General features: G+C 43.1%; 1 protein-coding gene across 1 annotated transcript in view; it reads left to right on the top strand.

The window, feature by feature from the left end:
• C1QTNF12 (C1q and TNF related 12) overlaps positions 1-15,747 on the top strand; it is a 150,029-nt gene that overhangs the window by 77,954 nt on the left and 56,328 nt on the right. Inside the window, exons 2-3 of the mRNA XM_077457625.1 lie at positions 10,826-10,942; positions 14,178-14,295. Coding sequence (XP_077313751.1) covers positions 10,826-10,942; positions 14,178-14,295 — 235 coding nt within the window. The remainder of the gene's footprint in view (positions 1-10,825; positions 10,943-14,177; positions 14,296-15,747) is intronic.

The raw sequence follows: 15,747 nt of genomic DNA on the forward strand, positions 1-15,747 counted from the left end.
AAAGCTTTATCCCTATTGTGGGGTCACCAGTATGGTATTTGTAAATTGAAATCATATCCCCTCTCAAGCATCTCCAGAGAGAATAAGTTCAGTGCTCGTAACCTTTCTTCATAACTAATGTCCTCCAGTCCCTTTATTCATTTTGTTGCCCTTCTCTGTACTCACTCCATTTCTAGCACATCCTTCCTGAGGACTGGTGCCCAGAACTGGACGGCATACTCCAGGCGCGGCCAGACCAGAGTCTTGTAGAGTGGGAGAATTATCGCTTTATCTCTGGAGTTGATCCCCTTTTTAATGCATGCCAATATTCTGTTTGCTTTGCTTGCAGCAGCTTGTCATCGCATGCCATTGCTGAGCCTATCATCTACTAGGACTCCCAGGTCCTTTTCCATCCTTGATTCCCCCAGAGTTTCTCCCCCTAGTGAGTAGATTGCATTCACATTTTTGCCACCCAAATGCATTATTTTAAATTTTTCCACATTAAACCTCATTTGCCATGTTGTTGCCCACCCCATTCATTTGTTCAGATCTTCTTGCAAGGTTTCCACATCTTGCGGATAAGTTATTGCCCTGCTTAGCTTAGTATCATCCACAAATGCAGAGATTGAACTGTTTACCCCATCCTCCAGGTCATTTATGAACAAATTAAATAGGATTGTTCCCAGCACAGAATCCTGGGAGACCCCACTACCCTCCCCTGACCATTCTGTGTACGCCCCATTTATCACCACCCTCTGAACTCCCCCTTGTAGCCAGTTTTCAATCCATGTACTCACCTATGGTCCATGCAAATGGACCTTACTTTGTACAGTAAACGTTTATGGGCAACTGTGTCAAATGCTTTTGCAAAATCCAGATACACCACATCTATGGTCCTTCCTTTATCTTGTGTTTTTAAAAGTAAAAGTCAATGACTATCTAATATGACAGGTTTTATTAGAGGACATCCATATAGAGGCAGTTCTCAGGCAAAAACCTTTCACTGTCCTGCTTGGCTTATGAGCTGCTATTGTGTAAGAAAATTGGGCATAATTTTGTCAAATTTTAATCTTAATATCACTAGCAAATATAAGAGGGATGTGAGGGGAATATAAATTCTCTATTCTATACTGGATCCAACATGAGTGTACAGCTTTTGAATAAGGAAAAGTTATGATTGGACATCCTGACTTAAGAACCTAGAAGCAGTTGCACCCTATCCGCCCGCTATAATTGCAGTCTATTTTGCCTTCCTTATTACGCTCATTGCACAAGCTGATTCTTGGTCTGGCCGCCGTTCCATGCCTCACTACAAGAAATCACTTTTCACTTCTTTATTATTAGAAATAAAACGGACATTTTTACAAGCACAGTGGTCTTGCCCGATGGCTATTATTCTCATTGCTGTGTTTTATTACATCCTGTTTGAAGTGTGGCTGGCGCATAGCTTACCACACCCTCATTTCGCTAATGGGGAAAGCACACTTCTATAATAACGAGCCTCTGCCGAGCTCTTTAACCTCTCCCAGGCCAGACTCTGATGCCTAACCCTGGGACTGATTACCCTGTAGGAGCATAAGAGGGGGTTACTGGAGCGGGAGCAGAACTGAAAGGGGAGGAACTAATATATATTGCAGGATTTAAAGGTGCTTGAGCAGCAGAGATGCAATATATTATTCGTTAAACTGTACCCATCACCAGCTGATTTAGAGACGTGGCTTGGTGTGATGTCATCTCTAGTGGGTCAGACATTTCTATTGACTGTTTATACCAAAGCTCTGTGCCAGATCGTTAGGGCGTGAATGGCATTCTAGGCACCTTTGGCGCAAAAATGCAGTGCCCTTAACAGGTGCGAGTTCCAGTAAGTGTAATTGTTCAATAGCAAAAGCATTAGTAACTGTGTTTCTATTGGCTGCTTGTTTACCTAGTGTGCTAATATAAAGTAGCTTCACCAGGTTGTCAAAAGGGTGCTTTGTTTACTCAATCTAAGAAAAAAATTCAAATGAAAAAAAAAAAAACATTTTCAATTGCAGTTTTTTTAGTTCTATTACCAAAGTATTGAGCTTTTCTTGCTTACTATGTGATAGGCCCATGAAGCTTACTATTGAAATGTATGCAAACCCTAGATCTACATTTTAGTATAATGCCTCACTGTCTACATTATCTTAAAGCGGAGGTCCACCCTAAAGTGGACCTTCCGCTCATCGGAACCCTCCCCCCCTCCGGCGCCACAATTGGCACCTTTCAGGGGGGAGGGGGGTGCAGATACCTGTACAGTACAGGTATCTGCACCCACTTCCGGGATAGCTCTCTGCGGAAAGGGGCGTAGATTACGCCCCTTTCCGCAAGTGCCCCGCGGCCTGCTGGGAAACACACAGATCCCAGAGGCAGCGGGGACCGTCCTTATTGTGCAGCGCAACTCGCGCATGCGCAGTAGGGAACCGGGAAATGAAGCCGAAAGGCTCCATTTCCTGATTCCCATACCCAAGATGGCGGCGGCAGGACCCGAGAGACGATCTAGAGATCGGCTTCGGGTGCTGACATCGCGGGCGCGCTGGACAGGTAAGTGTCACTATTTTAAAAGTCAGCAGCTGCAGTATTTGTAGCTGCTGCTTTTAAAAAAAAAAAAAACGCGGAGTCCCGGCGGACTCCTGCTTTAAGCACATTCTTTTTTTTAATCTGTTGCAAAGTTTCTTAACTGATGAGCTAAGCTGCCCATAAGTGAGTCAGTTTTATTCTTTTAACCAGGGGCTTGAACAAAAAAACTGACCAGATTCCTCCATCCACACTGAGATTATTATTATTATACAGGATTTATATAGTGCCAACAGTTTACAATATAAAAGGGAGACAATACAGTTATAATTAAATAAAATACAAGAGGATTAAGAGGGTCCTGCTCAGACAAGCTTACAATATAATAGGGTGGGGCAGGTGGTACAAAAGGTTGTAACCAGGGGTCAAGTCCTGGGGAAAAAAGTGTGGGAACTCCCACCCAAGATCCACTCCCCTACCAAAAAAAAAAAAAAAAAAGATACGCTCATATGCATATATATATTTCACATAAAATACAGTGACTGCAAATGCGACATGCTACAAGAGATGACCAGACTGCGAATGTGACTACAGGAGATGATCAGACTGCGAATGCGACATAGTACAGGAGATGACTAGACTGCGAATGTAACTACAGGAGATGACCAGACTGCAAATGCGACTACAGGAGATGACCAGACTGCGAATGCGACTACAGGAGATGACCAGACTGCGAATGCGACTACAGGAGATGACCAGACTGCGAATGCGACTACAGGAGATGACCAGACTGCGAATGCGACATAGTACAGGAGATGACCAGACCGGGAATGAGACTACAGGAGATGACCAGACCGCGAATGCGACTACAGGAGATGACCAGACTGCGAATGCGACTACAGGAGATGATCAGACTGCGAATGCGACTACAGGAGATAACCAGAGTGCGAATGCGACTACAGATGACCAGACTGCGAATGCGACATAGTACAGGAGATGACTAGACTGCGAATGTAACTACAGGAGATGACCAGACTGCGAATGCGACTACAGGAGATGACCAGACTGCGAATGCGACTACAGGAGATGACCAGACTGCGAATGCGACTACAGGAGATGACCAGACTGCGAATGCGACATAGTACAGGAGATGACCAGACCGGGAATGAGACTACAGGAGATGACCAGACCGCGAATGCGACTACAGGAGATGACCAGACTGCGAATGCGACTACAGGAGATGATCAGACTGCGAATGCGACTACAGGAGATAACCAGAGTGCGAATGCGACTACAGGAGATGACCAGACTGCGAATGCGACTACAGGAGATGATCAGACTGCGAATGCGACTACAGGAGATGATCAGACTGCGAATGCGACTACAGGAGATGACCAGACTGCGAATGCGACTACAGGAGATGACCAGACTGTGAATGCGACATACTACAGGAGATGATCAGACTGCGAATGCGACATAGTACAGAAGATGACCAAGTAGCTAGTTTTAAAATTTAAACATGTCCTCAGCCCCTTTATGGCACCTCCTTTACATTCCTGTCCTCACCCCCTTTGTAGAACCCCCCTTCACATTCCTGCCCTGCCTCCCTTTTATATCACCCCTCCTCATTCCTTTCTGTTTCTGATACTTTTCCCCCTCCCTCCTTCATAACAGTGCCCTCTTCCCTGTCTTACCTTACACAGGACACAGCAGATGACATCGGAAGTGCAGCAAAGGGATGGACAGAGGGCGGGACCTGCCCCAGTTAACTGATTGGTTGATAGAATGCAGAGCAGTTCTATTAACCAATCAGTTAACTGAGCCAGCCCCTGCCCTCCGTGCATCACTGTGCTGCTCTTCCGATGTCAGCTCTGTGAAGACAAAGCAGCTAGCAGACTGTGTTAGAGCCTCGGGCGGCTCTGGTCCTGCAAAGGGAACGGCGTTCCTGCTGTGAAAAAAGTGCGGGGACGCCGTTCCCACGCGTTCCCGCAGGACTCGAGCCCTGGTTGTAACTGTGGGGAATGAGATAATGGAAGTGGTAAAAGATTAGTTGGAGACGTGATAGGCTTCCCTGAAGAGATGAGTTTTCAGGGATCGCCTGAAGGTAGCAAGAGTAGGAGATAGCTGGACAGGTTGAAGTAGCGAGTTCCAGAGGATGGAAGAGGCTCTGAAGACATCCTGGAGATGAGCACGGGAGGAGGAGACAAGAGAGCTTGACAGTAGGAGGTCTTGAGAAGAGCGGAGAGGACGGTTTGGGATACGTTTGAAGACAAGATTGGTGATGTAGCTTGGGGTAGAGTTGTGGATGTCTTTGTAAGTTGTGGTTAGTATTTTGAATTTAATTCTCTGGGCGATCGGGAGCCAGTGTAGGGATTGGAGGAGAGGGTTGGCAGACATTGAGTGGTTGGTAAGGTGGATAAGTCTGGCAGCAGCATTCATGATAGACTGAAGATATTTGATTCTGAGGGTGGGGAGACATCCCCGCCATCAGAATCAGCATACATTGATCAGCACTGCAGGATATAATCTACAGCACTGATCAATCAGCTAAAATCCAACAGGGCGGTTGTACAGAAGCTGATCGGTACATCGACTTTTGTTCAATCAGAGTGCCTATACATGGTGCGCAATTTGGCCGGTCCCTGCTAAACCAGCTGAATTTGCTGCATGTATGGTCAGCTTTAGACCACCAGTAACAACACTTTTTTTCTAGTTTTGAATAGAGTAGGGAAGGGTTTAGAAGCTTAGCTTTGTATTGCTGTTTGTGTTCCTATTGGTGAGGTATGGTTGTTACCAGATCAGAATCAGAGGAGACTCTTTTCAATGACAGGGACCATAAAGACATAGATGAGCGAGTTTGGGGTGGAGGAACTTGACGTGTTTGCACAGAGTCTTGACCTCAACCCGATACAACCCCTTTGGGATGAATTAGAGAAGAGACTGTGAGCCAGGTCTTCTCATCCAACATCAGTGCCTGAGCTCACAAAGGTGCTTCTAGAAGGATGGACAAACATTCCCATAGACACACTGCTAAACCTTAACCTTAAATTAACACCATTGTTTAAAAGAATCTTAAAATAAAGGACACACTTAAAGCAGACCTTCAGTTATTTTTTCAACTTTCCATCTATTAAATCTTCATTCCCTTGTTGTTTTAACTTTGAATAGTACCTTATACAGACCACTTCTTGTTTCTTGTGTGGTCATTAGCCTAGGCATATGACATCATGCACAGCTCTCTCTCTCACTCTCCTGAAAGTGTGCCAGGAAGGGAGGGGGATGAGTCATAAGAGGGCCAATGAAAGTTGCAGTGCTGCAGAGATGGAGGTGTGCCTGTGTGTGTGTGTAAATCCAGGAAGTGAACAGGCAGCAGCTTCTGCTGCCCACAGTTAAAATGGCTGCAGCCAGACTCAGTGGAGAGAGATTTCTGCATCATATTTGGCAAGTACAGAATCACAGTATATATAAAATAATATGCAAAGAGGTTGGAGGGAAGCTTCAGAATGACAAAGATGTTTTCATTACAAATTATGTGAGCAGACTGAAGTTCCTCTTTAAGGGTTTGACAATAACTGTACAAGACCATGCATTTGTTTAGGGCCCAGAAGCACATGGGCCCCAGCACGACCTGGCTACACAGTGGCCTATGTAGATAGCAACAGAACTCTGCAAATCCAGTTGGATGAAATAAGTGTAAAGTTTATATAATTGTTATGTAGACAATTCACTAGAGGAATTGCCTTGATGGGGGCCCCTTGATTGTTTTCCTATGGGGCACCATCCGCCACATATATGTCCCTGGACACTCCATCGCTATTAGTTAAATATTGTAATTTATTTAATTATTAGTTAATTTATTATTTTCAATAAAATTATATTTCTATAGATAACATATACTAACACTTACTAAGGCCTATGTAATTCCTAATTGGATACCGATGCTGTAGTTGAAGGGTACTGAAGATAATATTAAGGATTTGGTACTTAAAGTATATCTAAACCCAATAATAAAAATGTATTATATTGAAGCTTATTCGTTCCGTAACATTAAATAAAAAGTACAATGGTAATATTACAAAACTAGCTTTCTAGTTCATCCAAGTGGACAAGTACTATTGCTTAGAACCTGAAGGGGTCTGCAGATCTCACTGAATCATCAATTGGATACTGTAGAATTGTGTGCTGATAGGAAGACAACTATCGCCTGACAAACCCTCAAAGAATCCCCCAGACCTGGTGACTGCAAACTCATCAGAGGAGAGTTTCCACAATGAAGCTCCAAACTATCTGCAATCATTTGCATTTTTAGATTGAAGGGAATATTTAATCTATTATGAGATCCAAATTGGTCAAATGGGTGTGAGAGTAAAGCCACGTACACACGGGCGGACTGTCTGGCCAACTAAGTCCGTCAGACAATCCGACGGACAGTCCGTCCTACTTTTGAATGAACGGACTTGACCACACACGATGAACAGACAGTCCGTTGAAAGCTTGCGCGATGACGTGTACAGCACATACGACGGGACTAGAAATACGACGTCCAATACACTGCAATGCAACCTTCGGCCGTGTAAATCCTTTCTGAGCATGCGCCATACTTAGTCCGTCCAACTTGCCTACTCACGAGCGGACTGTCCGCTGAAACCAAAGTTGACGGACAATATTACGGAAATTCCGAAAGACTAAGTCCGCCAGACTGTCCGCTGAAAAAGTCCGCTGAAGCCCACACACGAGCGGACTGTCCGCTGAAATGTGTTTCAGCGGACTAAGTTGGACAGTCCGCCCGTGTGTACGCGGCTTTACTCCTTTTAGTAGTACAAGCTATAAGCTGCATACTGATCACCCTAGGGACTCACTAAACTTTATTTTCTGGACAGGATGATGGGCTGGTGTTAGAATTCTTAACTCCAACCCAGCCATCAGAACTAACTGGTTCATATAACCTACACCCACTTCAAGAGGCAGGAACTCTCCTCACACCAGGTGAGGTACCATCTCCAAAGGTGGTTGGCCAAGAGTATCAGTCTATCCAACAATAATACTCCTATAAATGAAGTAGCCTGAAAATGAACGGTGTCATTCATCCATAGGTTGTTCTAAACAAGGTGGTTACTGGACTTTCCTGGTGTGCTCCCACCAAAAGGATAAAACTATACTGCCCAAACATTAAAGCTTATTTCTTGTTTTCTCCATTTTTATTTTATAGCAAATCACCAATATTTCTGTATGTCATTTTATTTCCCATCTGTTGTAATTTTAAGATCTGTACATTTTTCCATGCAGAGCCCAGACAGGAATAGTAAATATAAAACTAACTTTTATAATATCTACAGAGAGATTGTTGCATCATATTACTAGTACCTGTATGCTTGTTTGTAAATTCACCATTCAATTTTTCTGCAATTGCAGCAGTGCACAATCTGAATGCTGTGTGTGTGTGTGTGTGGTTGCTTAGCAGACCGACAAGCTAAGAAAATGCAGGTGGTGACAAGCTACCCTAAATCCTGTGTCTAGTGGGAGCAGGGCCGTCTTTTAAATTGATTGGACCCTGGGCAAACATTTTCTTAGTCCCCCATACAATTTTGCTCCCCACCTGCTCTGAGTCTACAATAAATAGCAGCCAGACTCAAAATCAGTTTACTGAATCAGATCAGGCAGCGATTGCGATTAGTTGCCAGAGGTTATAGTGTATCTGTCATGTACCTGGTGATGGAGCCTGATATGCAGAGGACGGTCTCTTTTACAACTCTGACTTGGAGCCCCTGATAGGGCTGACAGGAAGCACCGAGATGCACGAGTGCCTGGCGGGATCGCTGAACCTGGAGCTGTCTCTGAGCACTCGGCCGGGCTGTAGAGGTGTCTGTAGAAATCCCAGAGCAGTGGTAGGCAGGTAGCTGGAACAAGTAGACAACTGGTCCCCACAGGTAGGAGTGCAGGTCCAGCAGAAGGGAAGGTGGCACCCTCAAGGCTGAAGAGAAGGCAAGTACAGGCAGGCCGGGTCATACACAACGGGCACATCAGGAACAGGGACTGAAGCAGAAACAGAATCAGATTACAGGCCGGGTCGTCAACAGGCTGGCAGCGGAGTGGCAGAAGGAGCAGGCATGTGCAGAGTGGGGGACAAGCCGGGGTCCGATGCAGGCAGGAAACAGGAACGTCAGGAAGCAAGCCGGGTCACAACAGGAACAGAAGTCAGGTAGCTAATTGCAGGTTACACAGGGAACGCTGTAGAGCAGACAGCACTGAGCCTGGAAACTGGCTGAGTTTAAATAGCCTGTTTGGGTGGCAAAAGCTGTCACATGGTGCGTGCACACCAATGGCATCCTGACAGGGGCAGAGGTAATAGGTCATCTTCTTCTGCAGCCATATTGGGTGTTGGCATGTCCTTCCTGACATGAAGAGGTAACAGGTCATCTTCTTCGGCAGCCATCTTGGGTGCTGGCATAACCTTCCTGACAGTATCATTGCCACTCACTGACTGGCTGCTAGAGGTTATAGCACACATTAGGGCTCACTTATTATTTGCTGGAGGTTACAACACATGACTTCTGCTTGTTGATTGGTTGCTAGAGATTACTGTACATCAATACTGCTCACTGATTGGTTGCTAAAGGTTACTGGACATCCTAACCACTCACCAATTGGTTGCTATCCAGTTACTGCACATTATTACAGCTTACTAATTGGTTGATACGGGTTACTGCAAATCCTTACCGCTCAATGATTGGTTGCAAGAGGTTATCGCACATCATTACTGCTCACTTATTGGTTTCTAAATGTTACAGCACATCATCTCCTCACTGCCTGCACACCATGGACTGGGGAGGAAAACTCCAATGTAATGGAGATTCACATTGACCATTAACGTAATGGGAATTTACACTGATCGCTAATGTAATAGGAGCAGTCTCATTAACCACTAATGTAAGGAGGGATTTACACTGACCACCAATGTAAGGGGGACCCTCACACCGGCCACTAGTGTGAATGAAAGGATTGTACACCAAGCCCCAATGTAATGAGAAAATTTACACTGACCACAAATGTAACTGAGACATTTAGCCTGCTTTCACATTTGTATGTGTCGGGAACACATGCAAAATTGCTTTCCTGACACCACAGAAAGGTGCTGCCCTTTAGCAGATACACATCATTAACTGTTAATGACACCCTCACGCATCTGCTGAGATGTGCTTATTCACATGCACCACAATTCACAGTGCTGTGGCACCATTTTATTTTGAAAAAGGGTTCCACCTTCAATTTGTTTACCTTTGAAGAACAGGCTGATCTTAGGCTTAATGACCACAGTTGTAGGCAGAACTTTCAAGCATGCCCCTTTACCTCCCCAGTGAGCAACATTCAGCAGAAGTGATGGTGGATATGACCTCAGGGGGGCATGATATACATATGAATGCCGCCTCTATTTACAAATCAATGTAGCAGGTGCCGAGCATATTTACATATTAATGCTATTTACCTATCAATGCAGGTTATTTACATGTAAACACAGGGTCTGCAGGTGAGTCATCTGTACACAGCAATAGGCAGAACTAAGCAGCATTAGTAACAGAAATTCACACTGAGATATTGGGACACAGCACAGGACTAAAACTTCAAGGAGCAAGGAAATTTGACCTGGGATAGTTGCCAAGTATGAAGCAGCTGCTTTGGGCCCCACAAAAATTATGGCAGCTGCCCCTTTTGCCCTGCCTTAAAGACGGCCCTGGGTGGGAGTGTGCATTGATAGTGGGAAAGATGAAAGTGGGCAAGGATTCCAGCTTGCAGGATAGCTAAGGAAACTCATAACCCTGTTGAAACCACGTTGCTACTATACAACCCTAAGATTGCACCAGGTTGTATGCAAGATTTGTATCTACCTGTTAATCCTGATAGAGATATGGTATCCTTTTAACTTACTGTAAACTGAACTGAAATCTGAAGCAATGTAATCTGCTTTTTTTGGGCTTAGATACTGTACATGTTTAAACTAATGAAAGGTTTGTTGGTCAGGCTGTGGAAGATAGATATGTACAGTCTAGCTGCTATTGTCCAAATATTGGTAGTGTTTTTTTACTTCAGGTTTAGGAATAAGAGCTCTTTATTGAAGAAGGACGCATGTGACATAAACCAGCCACTGTCTTTTTGCAGCTCAGTTTTACACAGCGTTCCTACCTAAAAGTCTAGAAAATGAATTGGTGGTCATCCAGCTGGCATTTTAAGATACTGATGTATGTATATGAATGTAGCTAATGTTCTAGAAACTATTGGATTTTGTAGATAATATTTTCCTACTTTTCCAATGCAGCTGCCTGAGTCTCAAGGTCCTGAAAAACCAGATCCTGCCACAACATGGGTCGAGTTTAGAGACCGAGTTGATAATGGAACGCCTTTGAAGAAGAAATGTAAATGTAACAAGAACTCTGTAAGTATCCTAACATCAGCCTGACTTTAAAGCTGTTTAGGTATGGTAGTCTTTAACTAGATACATTGGACCAGCTTGGACCAGCTTAAGTATATACTGTATTTACCATATCTGTTGGATCCCTCTAGAAGCTTGAAATAACTGTAGTAGGCACCGGCACTGCAGTGATCCCCACTAGTCTCTGGGTTGCATGATAAGCAGCTGCTCTTCTGCTTAGTGAACAGGGGCTATTGCTCGCTAAGCACTGGTGCAATGTTGAAAACACTTTGCATTTTTTTAATGAATTCAAAACAATCTCTGATTATGGAGGTGATTAGGTGGGTGATGGGAGGTGACATCACAATTTCCACTTCAGCCAGTCAGAGAACACGTTGCATTCATTAAGTAAATGCAAAAATATTCTCTGAAAGGCATTCGTCCTGAGCAGGTGACCTCCTGTGTTCATTAAGCAGGACAGCAGCCATTCAACATGGAACCCAGAAGCTCACAGCAGTCAGTGTAGTAGTAGAGTGTACTAAAGTGACTTCCAGCTTCCACAGGGATTGACCAGGTATTGAACATACATACTTACACTGGTCCAAGCTGGATCAATGTAACTGTGTAAAAATTGCCATAAATATATATGCCATTCAGGGCTGTAATAATGAATGTAAAGGCCTAAACTCCACAGAAAAGGGAGAATAGTAGCACAACTGTGAAAGGCACATTCAAGTCAAAACAGAAAATTAAAAAGGGATCATAGCCTACCTGAATAGGGCAGTTGTTTTTCAAAAAGGCATAGTTATATTGCTCCTAACTATCTTATTACCTCAAAACACCCTTGTTAAAAAAAAAAGTAATATCCTGGCAACACCTATTCCTGAGCCACAAACATATGTATGCTAGTTATTTTAATTCTACTCACCAGAGGTGATTTATTGACATTCAAAAAAATCTGACAGAGAGACTGCACCAAGAAGCTGCGGTCAGCAGGACACATGAGGGTTGCACAGAAGCCTATGTACAATGAATATGTAGTGCAACCCCTTAGAGGGCCCCTGGATTTTGGGTCCCCCTATTCATTCATGCACAGCCAGGCAACACATATTTTCTAGGTTTCATTCTGAGACAGAAATCATTCCATGGGTTTATTTTTGTTGTTTTTTTTTAGATGGGGAAAAGGGAATGTGGGATGCCCAACTTGACAACTTCCCGGACTGTATTTCCTCTGGAACAATTGGCAGTCTCTCTGGAAATGGCAATAAGAATTCCCCTAGAAGCTCTGTTTCCAGAACAAATGATTGGGTTTAGCTTGTTGGCACAGTCCCAGAAAAGCTTGCTGGAATTTACATGACAGCTTTCTCCCTTTTAGGCCCTGGGGGTGTAGAGGTACTCACACTGTCCCTGGAATCCTGCTGCTTTTGAGAAGACTGCTGTACAGGCCTCCCCCTGTCCAGATCCTCCCATGCTAGCCAGGGTGTCCCCTAGAAGAGACTGTGGAGTAGTGCCCTTATTCTGTCCTTCCTCGGCTCCAGCCTGGAAGCAGAGCCCCTTTAGCCCAATGGTCCCCTCCCAGGGTCCACATCACTTCCAACCCTCAACAACCAACCCCGTTGGCTAGGCTCTACAATATTTATGGGCTGACTCAGCTATCCTGCCAAGCCACCTGCTTGCGGATTTGCCAGATTCCCATAAATATGCAGATCATAGCCTCATCTCCTCCACCCACTAGATTCTAGAAACTTCCAGTCGATTCTCGAACCAGGGGGAGGTACCAGAGGCCTAACTTGTGGAGCCCTCCATACATAAAACTCATGCCAATGATAGAACATAGGTTGGACTTTCTGATGTTGTCCTAGACAGAATTAGTAATTTATTGATTGATTTTGTTTATTTCTTGGAACTGTTGTTTAATTTAGTGTTGTGCTATCAATCATATTAGTAAGGCTCGCAATGACCTTGATGAAACTTTTTGTTAAATCAATCTATAATAAGTCTTAAAGCAGACCTAGCATCAGATATGTCATTTATTTTAAGTGCATTCACTTATAAAAACACTTCTGTCTGTGCAGTTCTTGGCTTTACGTACACACAGACCAGTTCCTTTCTTCAGTCTTGCTTATGACTTGCTATACAGTTACAATGTAATAAGCTTACCAGTGTAGGGTAAGGGACTGAGGGAATGATTCCTCCAGCCTGCAGCAGACTCATTACATCATATTAGCTTAGGTAAAATTACTTTTCTGGAGCCCAAGGATAGCTTTTTAAAAAGGTAGTTTTTTAGTTTACAATACAGTGGTTTAGTTTACAATTTAGATAAATAGTACTGTTGCTATGTATTGTGAGCACTTTATTTCTACAGAATTTTAAAGTTACTCACTGATTTACTTTAAAAATGACAAACATGCTTTAAGAATGACTTTAATAAATAATGACTTAAAAAAATAATGAGTTTGTATTTCTTTTTTTTGTACAACATTTTTTTATACATTTTTTGAAACATTAACCACTTAAGGACCGGAAGGATTTGCCCCTTAATGAACAGGCCATTTTTTGCGATACGGCACTGTGTCGCTCTAACTGACAATTTTGCGGTCATGCAACACTGTACCCAAACAAATTTATGTCCTTTTTTCCCACAAATAGAGCTTTTTTTTGGTGGTATTTGATCACGTCTGCAGGTTTTATTTTTTGCGCTATAAACAAAAAAATACAGACAATTTTGAAAAAAAAACAACAATATTTTTTTTACTTTTTGCTATAATAAATATCCCCCAAAAAAAACAAAAACAAATTTCTCCCTCAGTTCAGTTTAGGCAGTACATCTTAATAAGATGTTAGGGTTTGAATTATAACTACAATTAGAGTATCCCAACCCCTTTTTTGTTATATGTATCTCTAAGTTGTAACCTGAGGGAAGTACGGTGAAAATAACCCATGGTGACCATATCTTATTCATTTTCTGTATTGATCCATTAGCTGTTGCTATTAATTCCTCCATGTCATAAAATTCCTGAATTGTATTAATCCATTCTTTAATTGACAGAATGCAGGTAGATTTTCAATGTTGTGGTTATTAGGACTTTACCAACAGGTAAAGTCAACTAATCAACTCAACTTGCTATCAACAGGTATCTTGTTAAAGATTTTTAGAATTTTTTCATAGAGCAGTTAGAAATATGAAGTAAGCAACAGGCTGGTGTCAGGCTGTTCTGTATAACTACTTACTCATTAATTTATTGTGTTTCTTCATCAGAGACTTTCTGGGCCACCAGGTCCCCCTGGACCACAAGGCCCCCCTGGACCTCCAGGAATGCCAGGGGCTGAGGTCACCCATGAAGTATTGTTGCAAGAGTTTAAGCAAATGCTCCGAGGTAAATAGAGCTATATTGCCATAGTGTGGCCTTTACAACCTTATATATATTTATATTTTTTTAGTTTCATAAATAATTTACAACTAGTCGATTGCCTATTAACCCTTCCTAAAATAAGGATGTTTTTTTAGCTCAGAATTAAAGCTGAAGTTTAGCTATGGTATTGTTTACATACTGTAGTTGCAGTACCCTGTTTTCCTGAAAATAAGACCTAGCCTGATTGTCGGGGATGGCTGTAATATAAGCCCTACCCCCCAAATAAGCCCTAGTTGAAGTCCTTGTAGGTCTTATTTTCAGGGTCGGGCTTATTTTCGGGGAAACAGGGTAGGGCTTATTTGGGGTAGCGCTTATATTGCAGCCATCACTGACAATCACGCTAGGTCTTATTTTCGGGGAAACAGGGTATATATACTATGCGCCATACCTGTGGGATTCATATGGAAGCTGGAAACCACTGTAATAAGCATTGCTACTACAGTAATCTCCATTGGTTTTTGGGTTCCATTCAGTGAACACTTTACTGGAGAAGTAGGGAGGAAACGCTATGGTCTCCACCTCATCCAATCAGAGAACACTTTGAAAATTAGATAATGCATTGTGTTTCCAGACTAAGACTGGGCACTAGTGGAGATCACTGCAGTAGGTGCCTTACTACAATCATTTCCAGCTTCCAAAAAGGTCCCACAGGTATGACACATACATACTTACCTTGGTCCAAGCTGGACCAGTGTACAGTGCCTTGAAAAAGTGTTCACACCCTTTGAAATTTTCCACATTTTGTCATGTTACAACCAAAAACGTAAATGTATTTTATGTGATAGACCAACACAAAGTGGCACATAATTGTGAAGTGGAAGGATAATGATAAATGGTTTTCAATTTTGTTTACAAATAAATATTTGAAAAGTGTGGCGTGCATTTGTATTCATTCAATACTTTGTAGAACCACCTTCCGCTGCAATTACAGCTACAAGTCTTTTTTGGGGATGTCTCTGCCAGATTTACACATCTAGAGAGTGACATCTAAACCTTGATCTAAACCATTCCATTGTAGCTCTGGCTGTATGTTTAGGGTCGTTGTCCTGCTGGAAGGTGAACCTCCACCCCAGTCTCAAGTCTTTTGCAGGCTCTAACAGGTTTTCTTCTAAGTTTGCCCTGTATTTGGCTCCATTCATCTTCCCATCAACTTTGACCAGCTTCCCTGTCCCTGCTGAAGAAAAGCATCCCCACAACATGATGCTGCCACCACTATGCTTCACAATGGGAATTCTGCCACACGTAGACTTCTTATGGTTTTCTTTCAAAAATTACTCTTTTCTTGCCACTCTTCCGTAAAGGCCAGATTTTGTGGAGTGCACGACTAATAGTTGTCATGTAGACAGATTCTCCCACCTGAGCTGTGGATCTCTACAGCTCCTCCAGGGTTACCATGGGCCTCTTGGCTGCTTCTCT

The sequence above is a fragment of the Lithobates pipiens genome, unplaced genomic scaffold, assembly GCF_037356315.1.
Source record: "Lithobates pipiens isolate NorthernLeopardFrog02 unplaced genomic scaffold, aLitPip1_a1.2 Scaffold_27, whole genome shotgun sequence".
NCBI classification, from domain to species: Eukaryota; Metazoa; Chordata; class Amphibia; order Anura; family Ranidae; genus Lithobates; species Lithobates pipiens.